Source organism: Sus scrofa, chromosome 1, assembly GCF_000003025.6.
Source record: "Sus scrofa isolate TJ Tabasco breed Duroc chromosome 1, Sscrofa11.1, whole genome shotgun sequence".
Classification (NCBI taxonomy): Eukaryota; Metazoa; Chordata; class Mammalia; order Artiodactyla; family Suidae; genus Sus; species Sus scrofa.
In genome coordinates this window covers 139,729,443-139,744,355 of record NC_010443.5, presented here as the reverse complement: position 1 = coordinate 139,744,355, position 14,913 = coordinate 139,729,443, and the positions used below count along the sequence as shown (strand labels likewise).

At 43.1% G+C, this 14,913-nt stretch overlaps 1 protein-coding gene across 1 annotated transcript in view; it reads left to right on the top strand.

Annotated features, from left to right (window-relative positions):
- The window catches only part of CHSY1 (chondroitin sulfate synthase 1), a 73,756-nt gene extending 60,103 nt beyond the window's left edge, over positions 1-13,653 (top strand). Inside the window, exon 3 of the mRNA NM_001244442.2 lies at positions 10,631-13,653. Within this exon, the coding sequence (NP_001231371.2) occupies positions 10,631-12,223 (1,593 nt within the window). The 3' untranslated portion in view covers positions 12,224-13,653. The remainder of the gene's footprint in view (positions 1-10,630) is intronic.

Below are 14,913 nucleotides of genomic sequence, written 5' to 3'. Positions count from 1 at the left end.
GAATAGACTTTAAAAATCCTAGAAGGAAGTGAACTTGTAAGCCATGCTTGGCCCCCAGATATGTTCTGGCTTGTGTTTCTCTCTGTCTTACTCTTATTTGAACTGGTTGCTGACATTTAAAAGTGAAGAGGAGCTCTCATGGTGGTGGAAACAAATCTGACTAGTAGGCATTGCCGTGAGCTGTGGTGTAGGTTGCAGACACAGCTCGGATCCAGAGTTGCCATGGCTATGGCGTAGGCCTGCAGCTATAGCTCTGATTCTGCCTAGGACCTCACATAAATCTTGGGTGTAGCCCTAAAAAAGCAAAAAAAATAAAAATAAAAATGTAAAAGGGAGGAGACTGTCTGTACACAAGATAGCCAGATTTCTGGCTTCTCTTTAAGAAACAGAAGATCTGACCTCAGTGGGCTTTACTCTTGTTCTCCTGACTCCCCAGCCTGGTGTGCTCCCCCATGTTGCCTCTGTAAGTGTGTTCTAAGTTTTATTTTTGTTTTGGTTTGTTTATTAGTGATCCCCGAGACTATAGCCCAACTCATCACGTAGACTTTGGATGAAGTGTGAGAGCTGGTGTGTGGTCACATGTTGATTGGGGTTGGGACAAAGCCCTGGGAGGGTCGTGTCCGAGAAGGTCAATGAGGACTGGACCCAGGTGCCACTGTGAGTTGGGCTTTAGAGAGAGCCCCTCCCAGTGTCCTGTCTCTGGCCTTCTGCTATGCCCTGGGGTGTGTGCGTGTGCGCGCGCATGCGTGCGCATACTTATCCTTTCTTTATACTCAGCTTTGTGAATTTTACCTGCCTGATACAGTGCCTTTAAGGTCAATGTTTAATAAGCATTTGATGCCTCATTTGCGTAAGAGTTTGATCATTTAAAGATAGTTCTACATATATTCATTCTTCATAGTCTGCCCACGTTTGCTTCTTTATGGGGGGGAGAAAGATGGTGCCTGAAGAGCTTTAAGTGACTCCCACAAGGTCAGACATTAGTAAGGAGCTGAGCCAGGAGTTTAGATCCAGTGATCTGACTGCAGGTAAGGGCTCTCTCCTCTCTCACTGTTAACTATTCAAACCGTGGAATGTTTGCTTGCAAACTCTCTTGATTTCAGCTTGATCACTTTGCTTATTGTCTTTTGTAGAAGTCTTACTACCAACAGTTTGTGTTTTGTTTTGCCAAGCTTAATTCTCAATTATTTTGAAACTGATCCAACTTCTTTAAAGGTATTTATATTTCAGAATTTGATACTAACCCATTCAAGACACACACACATACATTTTTTTTTTTTTTCTTTTTACCACTAGAGACTCAGCTTAATTCCCCTGAAAACTTACTTTTTTTGAATGGAGTCTTTAAAATGCAAAGCACCTAATCTGTGAACTTAATTGGATGAGAATTGGCAAAGCCTACACAGAACTAATTAGAAGAGACCTAATAGGGACAAGTACAGTAACCATATGCCTTGAGAGCTGGGGACAGGCTCAGTTCTTGCCTGTGATCTTGGCCTAATCACGAACAGATTTCCTCTTTCATCTTAGAAGATCCTGCTTCAGACAGTAAGTTACCTGGAAAGCCCTACCTGCAGGTACATGACATTGTTCTTTTAAATACTTAAAATTTGTGAATATGGTTGTTCTCCCGACAGACAACCCGTATCTTCTTTAAATCAGTTTTCAGGACAAGAAAGTAATCAAATAAATTCTCTGCAGTGAATTAAAATGCTGCATAAATCAGGATTGTAAATAATTGTTGATCTGGAGCACTGATAGTCTGATGCTGTGGCTGAAATGTGTACTTACTGATGACAGTAATGTAAACAGTTAATGGGAAGAACCTTGACTTAATGAGAATGTTGGCCTTCCTTGCAGAGGACAAGGACATTTGCTAATGAAGACCGTAGAAGGTATTTGTTAACTGAAGATTAGATGTGGGTAGTTAATGGTTATTCCCAGCTGGCTAGAAGTTCCTGGGAATAGGGTGACCTTGATATTTATTAGCCCCTCTCAGATTTACCGTGGAATGACTCAGAGTCCTGAAACATCTCACAGTGAGGATATGGCTTTGCTGGAATCCAAGATTAGGGGGTACTTTTTAGAACAAAGATGGAGGGCTGTTTTATGGACACTGGAAATTAAACCGTCAGTGGTACTCTTTGCATTTAAAAAGGCTTCTTCAGTGTCTTTTCAATAAGGAGTGACCTTGTAATGATTAAATAACCAACCATTTGATTTGTATTTTCTTCTGCAGTGCTTTTTAGCTTTCTCCTTTGTAATATTCTTTCAAACAATGTGCCAGGTAATAGATTATTGAAGTACTTTTTAATAATAAAGCCCTCATTCTAAATTTGGTACTATTCAAAATCCGAATTCTTTGAAAAAAATTCACATATTTGTTACCCCTAGGATTACTAAAATGAATTTTTATGACTCTCATTATTCTTAACTGTTTTTATTTACAGCAGAATTGGCAGTTTGTTTTTATGAGATGGGAACAGTTCACTGGGATGTATTATTACCCTTTAATACTGTTTGATTCAGCAAAGGTAGAATCCTGTAACATTCTAAAGTTATACCTTCAGCCATATCAGGATGAGTGGGTAGAAGAACATCAGGGCATGACTTTAGTTTATACATAAGTGGTTCTAAAATTAGCGCATAAAAATCTTAGAATTCTTCACCTTGAAGCAACCTCTCTAATACATTTTATAAACGAAAAAACTTGAGACCCAACACATTCAGGTGACTTGTCCAAGGCTTTATAACATATTGGTGGCATAAAAGCAGTAAATGTCTCTATATAGTCTTATTACTTAATCTTTATTCTTTAAATTGTCATATTCTAAACTTTCTTCAGAGAAGTAATTGTTTTATTTCTGTTATTTGGAAATTGCTGAACACTTCTTTTAATCATCTGAGTAGTCCTCCTAAAGATTGAGAACCTCATTCCTGTTGAATCCAGGAAATTGCCTGGAGCTCAGAAATTCAATCTTATCTACATCTTAACATGTATAACGGGAACATTGTAGTGAGTGGTGGAATTAGCTGTAATATGAGGGAAAGCAGGGCAATGGATAGGAGATATGGATGTTCAGCTTACTGGTCCGACTGTTTCTCATTCAAGTGCCTAAGCACAAAATGGTTCAGTTTCACCCTGCCCACAGCATGCCTTCTTCAATGCAACCAGACACCTTCAGAGAAAAACAAAAGGTAGGAAAAACTCAGATAACAGCAGAGAAACTAGAAACTAGTCTAGGTGTAAACACAGAGATAATTTGAGGAGAATTTGCCAGGGATTCCAAAATCAAATACAAATGCCTGAAATAGTACAAAGGCAGCAGTGAGACCGGAGAGTGCTGAGGTGGCTTTGAGTGGCAGTGGACAGGTTGACCTGGGATGAACGTGCCCAGGGGTGGACAGTGGATGGGGCCAGACCTGGACGTCTGGGTGGATGGGGTCAGGAGAGAGAGGGGTCTGAGGTTATGGCTCCCTAAGTTCCCTGCAGCCTCCCTCCTGCCTTCTTTTCAGGATCACAGATGATTTCTGGATCCTTCTTCCTTAACTTAATATCTCATTGAAATTTCAGGTTTGAACTATACTTCATATTCCCATTCTGAATTTTGAAGTTGATAACATAACATGTATTTCTCTCTCCCCTGCAAGAAAAGTTTCCCTGAGATCTGAATTTTCTCTCTTCCTCTCCTATTGCACATATTAAGGGTAAAAAGAACCATGTATAACAAGGGTTTGTGCAGAAGTTGAGGTTTTTAAAGGTGCTAAATGTCCAAAAGGTGCCACTTGAAGCCAGTTGGGGCAGGATCAGAGTGCCACTGTTAATACACTTCAGTGGTGGTGTAGGTCCTCACCTCTTACATTCCGTGTGCTCACCTGTAAAGTACCTCTCCCACATTTAACCTTTTAAAAAGGGAGCTATTTCACTGGCATTTATTTAGGTTTTTTCCTTAAGCTCAAAGCAGGTATATATTCCATCCAGTCTGCCAAATGGTTGACTTCTTTGTCTGAAACACTTATTTTGTACCAATATTAGCGTGCTAAGTAAATCCTGTCGTGGGGGAGTAGGGAACAAGCTAATATGGGCAGCATAGACTTGGCCTTATTTTTAACAAAACAAGTGCTCCCGCGCCCCCAAACACACACACACACACACACACACACACACACATACACATACACACACTTTTTTCTGCAACTGATTTCTTCTTTAAAGAAAAAAAAAATAGAACACAAGATTTCTTTCAGTCAGATTTTTGGAGTTTAGCCAGAAGGTGCCTACAGCAGCTTTACTATAGCTTAATATTCTCCATCTGCAATGGTTCCAGGGGATTTTAAGGCTTCCAGAAGCCTGCCAGTCAGTAGTTTTCCCTTGCCTATACTTATGCCTTTAGCACACACGCTCTGTGTTTCAGATACAACTTGCTTAGCTTTCCGTCTCTATGAAAGTAATGGACACAGACAGCCTCTAAAACATTTTGAGAACTGTATTCTTGAAAATGTTTGGGGACATGGTGTCCTAGCAAGTCTGTGAGAAGTAATCAGTCATGCACTAAAGACCTGCTTTCTCAGAGGACTCCCAGTGGACCTCACTGTGTGTGGGGTCTTGATAACCAAGAATAAAACATGGCTATATGCTGGTGTTTCAGGTAGCAAAAAACAAACCACAGCTACATCAGAGTTGCAAGGGTATGTATTCTTCTTCAGAATGATTTTTACATTTTACAATGTGTCCTGGTCAGAGGAACCCAAGTGTATTGTATCGCATCTGGCCACACTGGCTGTGTTCTTCTGCACTGAGATCATTCAGTTGCTTGATACTTGCTGTGCTTAAAGAACTGCTCTTAGTCATTAATTTATCAGCTCTCCCTTGAGCATCCTGTAATGTGTCCTGTGCTGAGCTGGACTCCAGAGATCAGGCAGTGAACATTTCTGCCTTTTCCCATGTGTATTAGTTCTCACAGCTGCTGTAGAGCTCTTCATCTTTGTCTGTTCCAGCTACTGGAACAGAAATACTATAGACTGAGTGGCTTAAACAGCAGAAGTTTACTTCTCACAGTTCTGGAGGCTGGAAGTCCAAGATCAAAATGTCAGCGTGGTCAGGTTCTGATGAGGACCCTCTGCTCGGCTTACAGATGTCTGCCTTCCCACTGTGTCCACTCATGGTGAGGGGACAACACTCTGGTGCTTCGACCCCTTATGAGGGCCCCAACTCCACCATGAGGACCCAGCTCTTATGGCCTCATCTAAACTCAGTCACCTCCCAAAGGACCCACCTCCTCACACCGTCACAGTGGGGACTAGAATTTCACCATACAGTCCATTGTGCTGTTCTTGGAGGACTTCCTTGCACTGTCATTCTGGGGCTCTCTTCTTCCTTCTTGTGTTTGTAAACCTTGTCTCCTGGATCCCATATCCTCTTTTCAGACTTAGCCCCTCATTCAAATGGGCACATGCTCTAACACCTTCCTGTAAAAAAGTGATTGCAAGGTAAGATTGAGTTCTTGAGTATCTTAAGTTCTTTCTTCTCCCCTCTTACTTGATGGGTAGTTGGGTTAGGAAGGGAATTCTACGTCGAGAATAATTTTCACTCCTCTCCCTTTTGAAGGTATTGTTCTTTAGCTCCCAGTAGTACTGTCTCTGTTCCGTGACACTCCAGTTTCTTAATGATCAGTAAACGGCCTTTTTTCTCCCCTAAGCAAGTTTTTAGTTGTTTGATCTGTAGTGTTCCCAATTTGTACTCTTTGTTCTGGGCACCTAGGGTTTAATCAAGGTATCTGAGTGCTTTAATTCCGGACCCACTCTTTTGTATGTTCTTCCCCAAGTACTTACTTTCTAGAATGAATACTTTTCTCTCCTGTTGTCTCTTTCTGTTGTTTTTCTATTTTCTAGGATAGTCTTCAATTTTATCTGAGTCTATGCATCTTTTTGGTTTGCTCTTTTTTTTTTTTTTTTTTTTTTTTTTTTTGTCTTTTTGCTATTTCTTGGGCCGCTCTTGCGGCATATGGAGGTTCCCAGGCTAGGGGTCTAATTGGAGCTGTAGCCACCGGCCTACGCCAGAGCCACAGCAATGCAGGATCTGAGCCGCGTCTGCGACCTACACCACAGCTCACGGCAACGCCGGATCGTTAACCCACTGAGCAAGGGCAGGGACCAAACCCACGACCTCATGGTTCCTAGTCGGATTTGTCAACCACTGCACCACGATGGGAACTCCTGGTTTGCTCTTTTTCTTTGTCTTTTGTTTTTTTGTCTTTTTAGGGCCTCACCCATGGCATATGGAGGTTCCCAGGCTAGGGGTCTAATCGAAGCTATTGTTGCCAGCCTACTCTAGAGCCACAGCAACGCCAGATCCAAGCCGTGTCTGTGACCTACAGCAACACTGTATCTTTAACCCACTGAGTGAGGCCTGGGATCGAACCTGCAACCTCATGGTTCCTAGTTGGATTTGTTTCCTCTACGCCACGAGGGGAACTCCAAAAACTAGTATCTGTGCTGTAATGATCAACTCTTGGATAATGTTTGTTGTTGTTGTTGTGTTGTTGTTGTTATTGTTGTTGTTGTTATTGGAAACCTCTAGATATCTATGGGGCTATTTAGCTGATACAGAAAAGGCGCTTCTAGCCTCCTAGAATAGGAAGTAGTAGTCTCCTACTTAGCATGGAAAATAGGGGGCCAGTGTTCTGAGAGCCAGTTGGAAAAGGGGGCCAGTGGTCCTACTGTCTAGATTTTCATTTTCCCGTACTGTCAGCCTTGAACTCATCCCTACTTAGGTGTTCAGATTTCATTTGTGGAGAGACTGAACTTGAGGCTTATGTGCTTATCAATGAAGTGTAACCCAAAGGAGTAAGGGAAAATAACCTGTAGACTGTGGCATTCAGGAATAACTACTGTAAATGATAAATGTGTTAAGAAACCTCTAGTTGGAGTTCCTGTTGTGGCACAGTGGGATTGGTGGTGTCTCTGCAGTGCCAGGACACAAGTTCAGTACCCGGCCCAGTGCAGTGGGTTAAAAGGCTCTGGCATTGCTGCAGCTGTGGAGTAGGTTTTACAACTGCAACTCATATCTGATCCCTGGCCCAGGAACTCCATATGCCCCAGGCTGGCCAAAAAAAAACAACCTCCGGTGTCTGCTACGTGCCAGTCCTAGTTTAGTTGTAACAATTGATAGGCAGTCCTACGTGAATTCTGGTAACAGATCCATCATTTAAATGCCAGGGTAACTGGGAGCATGTTATAGAAGACGCTGCTCCCACCCCACAGTGATGGTGTGTGGGGAGGCACCATGGTGCTCCCACTGCCCCCACATTCCAGGTTCCTCCAGGCTCCCTGTGTTCAGCCCCAGGCCTTCCTTCTGCCTTTCACAACACTGATATCTTTCCCAGTTCTCAGGATTATGTAGATTAGTTTACTCTTTCAAGCAGTCTGTTTGATTTCATCTTCCTTCACTCCATTTTCTCAGAATTTGCATATCTTGTCTGCTGTGACTTCTCCCCCATTCTCTGTCCTTAAGGTTTATTCCTCTTGCATAGGTTTATTCTGTTTTAAGAGTATTTGGAAAGAGAATCATGGGGTTTCTACCACTCGTGTTTTAGCCGTAAGCCTCCGATTTATATTTGTAGAAGACTGGTTTTTGCCTCTGTTTTGAGAAGGGAATTGAGGGAAGACTGAATTCCACAAGGAGACCCATTGGGAGGCAGCAGGCAGGAGTGGCTTGGGGGTTGAGATCTCTGGGGGAACGGGATGGGCAGCACCGGGAAGGGCAACACCACTTGCTTCAGAATGTTCCGAGTTTTGGAAAGTGACTTGTCAGGCCAGACTGATGGTTCATTGTGATTACATTCTCAGAAAGGGACCTTAAAAAAAAAGTCACAGTTCTTCATGCTCATTGTTAAAAATTTGAAACTTATAAGCAGACAAAATGTAATTTGTAATTACAACAAATATTTAAAATCTCTGCCAAAATTGTTAGAAAGCTTCCATCCTCTAGCTTACTGTAATGACCGTGCTAGTCCCTAAGCACCAAGCTTTGGCTTGTTGCTGCATTCTTGCTGAGGTGGGGACACTGCTGACCTCTGAGTGGCCCTCCTCACCCAGTGGTGTCCTCGGGTGGAGTTGTTGGGTCAGGTGGCACGCCCAGCTATTTGGTGCACTTTGTAAAGGCTGACCTTGTTAAAAGTGGCCTCAAGTTGTAGGGGCACACAAGGGTGAGGGTCAGAGAAAGGAAATGGTGTTATCTATTTCATGATATTAGGACATGCAAATAATTGTCCTCAGTGTTTGTTCATGGTTTTGAATCTTCAGACGACACTCGTCACCTTGCAGCCATGCAGTTTGTACCCAGATATCAGCCCAGCGAGAAAATGAACAGTGAAAACAAATTTCATTATATTTTGTTGTGACCCATCTAAGGAGTGAAATAAAAAGAAAAATAATAATTATAATGTATTGTATTAGGCATTATTATGATATATAATAAAAATGGTCCTTATGATCGTCATCTAAACCTTGTCATTTTTCTTAGTTCTCACTCTGGCCTGTCCATCCAGAGCCGTGAGAGTTCAAGCACGAGTGGCTTCAAGCCCTCTCTCAGCAAATCCCTAACTGCTGCTTTATTTCAGGCCATTTAAGTCATGTGTTGGAGTAACTCATTGCTGCCTGTACTGAGAAGTAAGCAGACAGTGCACACACAAGTGAGGGCAGGTGCACAGACACACACACGCATACCTGCTGCACATGTGAAAGTGGTGCTTTCTCCAAGGTTGGAGACACCCTTCTTCCTTTTCTTTTTTTCTTTAACTTGGCTGCCTTTTCTGATTAATTGGAACGTTAGGAAATTCTCTCAGGGGATGATTCCATGCATGCACATACCTCACATGTTGACCATAGACGATGTGGGAAGCAGAGTCGGAATCAGTGAGGGAGCTTGGGAGGTGTTGCCCCTCAGAGCTCAGGTCACAGGTGTGCAGGAGACAGTGGTGTCGTGTCCATCACACTCGGCTGGACTTGGGCAAGGGAGCAAGTGTGCAGCCCTGCTCAGCACCAGCTGTGCTGCATGCTTTTTTTAAGCCATTCTTTGGAAGTATTTCCCTTCTTTTTACCCTAATTGGCTTCATTTATTGGTCATGTATAGTAATTGTATAGGAAAAGAAAATGGGATGTAAAAATGCTAAATCTGTACTTTTCTATTACTGTAATTTTAGTGGCAAGGGGAAAAAAATTTAAAAATACGACTGTCCAAAGACAAATCAACTACTCGATCCAGATCCATGATACTCAAATCAAGAGTTAGTATTTAATAATATGAACAAAAAAACAGAACTGAGCCTCAAATGGAACAGGACTCATTTATCAGATACCAACCTCAAAGGTTATTTTCATTAAACTTTTTTTGCAGATTTTTCATTCTTCACTCTCGAAGGCTTTGTGTGCACCAACTCAGAGTGCACCCTGTTTGGCTGATGGACCGCACACTTTTGTTTCCCCTGCCCTGTGTCCTAGGACAAGAGGGCAAGGGGTGGGTAGGATAATGAGCCCCCTTGCATCATTGCCTGCCCTTCAGCTCTGCTGACACTGGAGACCCTGTACTTAGCAGCAAGCCCTCTCCTGCTTAACACAGGAACACAGTTGTTTAAAGGATTCTCAAAGTACACTCCTGGCGACCTCTCAGACCTTTGCTTTCAGCTACAACTTGCCCCTCCCGATGGCAGACCTCTTCCTGCATGTGGCTGGCTCAGCTCTGCAGAAGCAGCATTTATCCTGTGCTAGGTGGTCTTCCTGGAGTTCTTTCCACTCCACTGATGTGGTTTAGTCCTATGTAAATGGTAGCTCCCATTGGGTGCCCATCTTCAAGGAGGGGACCTTGGCTCTTGGGTCCCCGTTGCTGGGCTTGGTGGGGACCAGGGGTGACATTCTCTTCCAAGTATGTTGAGTTGGTGCACTCTGAGCTCAAGGTGACCCTTTTACTTTATGGGAAGACCTTTTCCTAATTTTCTTTAACTGTAGAATTATGTTGGCTAACGTTAGTTGTGGATAAAGCCTTGTTTCTTTAAGTGGTTTATATCTACTAATTTTACTCTCACTTGACTGCTGTAGATTGAGCTTTACCTAGGACCTTAGGTATGCTGTGATTCATTTAGAAAGATTTCTAATATTTATTTATTTATTTATTTTGTCTTTTAGGTTTCACCCGTGGCATATATATGGAGGTTCCCAGGCTAGGGGAACAATTGGAGCTGTAGCTGCCGGCCTACACCAGAGCCATAGCAACGTGGGATCCCAGCCATGTCTGCGACCTACACCACAGCTCACAGCATTGCCAGATCCTTAACCCACTGAGCGAGCCCAGGGATCAAACCCTCGTCCTCATGGATACTAGTGGGGTTCATTAACCGCTGAGTCACAACAGGAACTTCTAGGGTTGTTTTGTTTTGTTTGGAGTATTCAGGGAAAAGTTCCCTGCTGGCTCAGCAGGTTAAAGATCCAGTGTTGTCACTTCTGTGTCTTGGGTCACTGCTGTGGCGCAGGTTCGATCCCTGGCCTGGAAAATTCTGCATGCCGCGGGTACAGCCAAAAAAAGGGGATAGTTGGTCCCACGATACTAAAATTGCAGTTTTTTCCCCCTTAACAGATGCAGCAGCTCTTTTATGAGAATTACGAGCAGAACAAGAAGGGGTACATCAGAGATCTCCATAACAGCAAAATTCACCGTGCCATCACACTGCACCCCAACAAGAACCCACCCTACCAGTACAGGCTCCACAGCTACATGCTCAGCCGCAAGATAGCCGAGCTTCGCCACCGCACCATCCAGCTGCACCGAGAAATCGTCCTGATGAGCAAGTACAGCAACACTGAGATTCATAAAGAAGACCTCCAGCTGGGAATTGCGCCTTCCTTCATGAGGTTCCAGCCCCGCCAGCGGGAGGAGATTCTGGAGTGGGAATTTCTGACAGGGAAATACCTGTATTCGGCAGCTGACGGCCAACCCCCCCGAAGAGGGATGGACTCGGCTCAGAGGGAGGCCTTGGATGACATTGTCATGCAGGTCATGGAGATGATCAATGCCAATGCCAAGACCAGGGGGCGCATTATTGATTTCAAGGAGATACAGTACGGCTATCGCCGGGTGAACCCCATGTATGGGGCCGAGTACATCCTGGACCTCCTGCTTCTGTACAAGAAGCACAAGGGCAAGAAGATGACAGTGCCTGTGCGGAGGCATGCGTACCTGCAGCAGACCTTCAGCAAGATCCAGTTTGTGGAGCATGAGGGTTTGGATGCGAAGGAACTGGCTGACCGGATTAACCAGGAGTCTGGGTCCTTGTCTTTTCTCTCGAACTCCCTGAAGAAGCTCGTTCCCTTTCAGCTCCCTGGGTCCAAGAACGAGCACAAAGAACCCAAAGAGAAAAAGATAAACATACTGATCCCTTTGTCAGGACGTTTCGACATGTTTGTGAGATTCATGGGGAACTTTGAGAAGACGTGTCTCATTCCGAATCAGAATGTCAAGCTCGTCGTCCTGCTCTTCAATTCTGACTCCAACCCCGACAAGGCCAAACAAGTGGAACTCATGCGAGATTACCGCATCAAGTATCCCAAGGCTGACATGCAGATTTTGCCCGTGTCCGGGGAGTTCTCCAGAGCTTTGGCCCTGGAAGTGGGATCTTCCCAATTTCATAACGAATCTCTGCTCTTCTTCTGTGATGTTGACCTCGTGTTTACTGCAGAATTTCTCCAGCGATGCCGAGCAAATACAGTGCTGGGCCAACAGATCTATTTTCCAATCATCTTTAGCCAGTATGATCCAAAGATTGTTTATAGCGGGAAGGTTCCCAGTGACAACCATTTTGCCTTCACTCAGAAAACTGGCTTCTGGCGAAACTATGGGTTCGGCATTACTTGTATTTATAAGGGCGATCTCGTCCGAGTAGGTGGCTTTGACGTCTCTATCCAAGGCTGGGGACTTGAGGATGTTGACCTCTTCAACAAGGTTGTCCAGGCAGGATTGAAGACGTTCAGGAGCCAAGAAGTAGGAGTTGTCCATGTCCACCATCCCGTCTTCTGTGATCCCAATCTTGATCCCAGACAGTATAAAATGTGCTTGGGGTCCAAAGCATCAACCTATGGGTCCACACAGCAGTTGGCTGAAATGTGGCTAGAAAAAAATGACCCGAATTACAGGAGAAGCAGCAATAATAACGGCTCAGTGAGGACAGCCTAATGTCCAGCTCTGCTGGAAAAGACACTTTTAATTATCTAATTTATTTTTCAAACATGTTTTGTATGATCCGTTTTTGAAGTTCATACAAGGATATATTTTACACGTGATTTTCTTACAAGGACTCCTTGAAGACCGAGCTTTTTGAACAAAAATGTGATCATGTTTGCCTTTGAACACATTTTCTTGCTGAACATCATGTAGCAGACCTGCTTAATTATGACTTGAAGTGTACCCGATGAACAAAACTTTTTTTTTTTTTTTTTAATATCTCTAGACCTCTTTCCTATAGTCCTAAGGCAGAAAACACGGATGTTCCCGCAAAGTTTTATTGTAACAAAACACTGTAACTCTGGTAAATGTTTTGTTGTAACTGTTAACTTTGCACAGATTCTACCTTTTGTCTTTTTTACAACAGTTTTTGTTAGACCATTCCGTGTTGCATTTGTAAAATCAGGAAATGTGATATCGTGCAGTATCATCTTCTTCATGAGAGCTTTTCAGAGGTGATTGTTTCCCCCAAGCTTCTTTTACTTCTGTAGGTTTTTCAAAGCAGGGGAGCAAGAAAAGCCCAGCAAGATAGATGGCTGTTCTTTTTGTAACTAGTGTGGCCTAAATGGACCTGGCATTGAGTTTCAAGAAGAGTCTGGCGTTTTCTCTCCTCCTGGCCCTTCTTTTTTAAAGGGTAAAACATTAATGTTTAGAATGGCAAAGAAGAATTATTGTCGTTAAGTCCAGTGTACACCAGCTAAAACAAAACAAAAAACCCCAACCTAAAGAAAGCATGGGGGGAAATTGTAGCTGGTTTTGTTAACACTTCATCCTGTCCATGTTATGTTGGTGGAAATGGTTATTTCATTCTTTAATTACTGTTTTGTTTTATCCTTTGTATCTGAAATACCTTTAATTTATTTAATATCCATCGTTTAGAGCTCTGCCACTTCCCGAGGACCTGTTAGTTACTAGTATTTATGTGTATCAGGAGTGTTAAGTATATTTTATTTGCAGTAAACTGATCTCCAAAGATTTTTTTTTTTTTTTTTGTAATGCTCCCCCTCCCTTAATTTTTTACATTCCTTACTTAATGTTTTACTAAGTATTAAGTGTTCTTTGACAATTTTGGTGCTCACGTGTTTGGGGGACAAAAGTGAAATGAATCTGTTGTTACACCAGAAAGTTTGTTTTAAACTCACAGATCAAATGTGCCTTAATAAATTTTTTTTCATTTAGATTTCAAACAGTAATAGACTTGCCATTTTAATAATACATCATTGGAGATCTGCTTATTTGTAAATAGCCTATTGCTCATTTGGAAAAATAAACCAGTGGACAGTATTTTTCTATTGTACTTTTCAGAACCGTTTTGTCTCATTACTCCTGTTTAAGTTGAAAGAATTGTATTCCATTTGGAGAGTAAAAAAAAAAAAAAACTTTAATACTGATTTGTAAGGTTTTTCAAGTTATTTGAGGGGAATGTTTATGTGGTCTGCAGTTTGGGAGTGAAACGAAACTTTCAGAAAGTGACTCTTCCTCCTCTATTTTTTTCCTAGAATGAACTCATGTCCTTTGTTTGTTCCTCTTAACGAACTTGCTGAATCTGTGTTTTCTAGAACAAAGATCTTCAAATCAGGTCCAAGCCCCATCTGGCTTCTTGGTACAAAGGTATCTTCCAGGCCCCCTTAGTGGACCTGCCAGGCCCATTAGAAAATCTGCATTTTAACAAGTGCCCACATGCAGCTGTGGGCACGCATGTCCTCAGGATTTTAAGATAGATCTGGCTATAAGATAAATTGCCTATGATTGCTGTATAATCCAAGAATCAAAAAAGTAAGATCTTTGATGCCAAGGTTGCAAGCTTTGTAGATGTGAATTACACTCCCAGTACAGGTATTTACTATGTAATGACAGTGAGAATCCAGTATAATGACACAGTGTTCACAGTAGGAATGGCTGTCATTCAGCCTAATTGCCCTCTACTTTGTGGGAGTGTTTAGTTTTTCCTTGGAAAAGAGCATGGACCTTTTTATTCTTCAGTAAGGAGGACATGATGTACATCTTGATGACAAAGTCGCATTTAAATCCTCACATTTATTCTAATAGGAAACCCTAGGGATTTAGGACAGGGTGGGAGCAGTTGCTTTATTGAGCTGCAGTGTCCATAGAGGGTCCTGGTGATACTTTGTCAGAACTGGCCATTTCCTTCCCTGATTCCCACTCTCACACAGGTTTATTCACCTTTCGGATGTCAGGATTGATGCAGATGGAGGTACTGCCCTCCCTTTGTCAAGGCTCCATGTCCAGAAATGCCATCAGACCTCCCTTCACTCGGATCCCCTCCCCTGGTAGTGCCGTGCCTAGACCTGTGCCCACTGGCCTCTGGGCTCATTTTCCCCCCAGCCACTACTTCTTCCCAAAGCACGCCTCCAGATCAGCAGCTCTGGCACCCTCCTACTGCCCAGAGAGTAGACTCTGTAGGGTCACCCTCAGGGAACCAGCTCCAGCCAAACGGTACTTCTGGCTTGTGGGGATATCCTCCTGGAGCTCTCTCCCATCTCACTCCACTGGCCACCTGCACTCATCTTCCAGAAGCCTGCTGAAACTCCCCCTTTGCCCACCACAGTATTGTTGCCGACCCTACCAATGTATGTGAAGTAGGTGGACCATCTCACTAGAAGGCAGGCCTGGATCTCTTT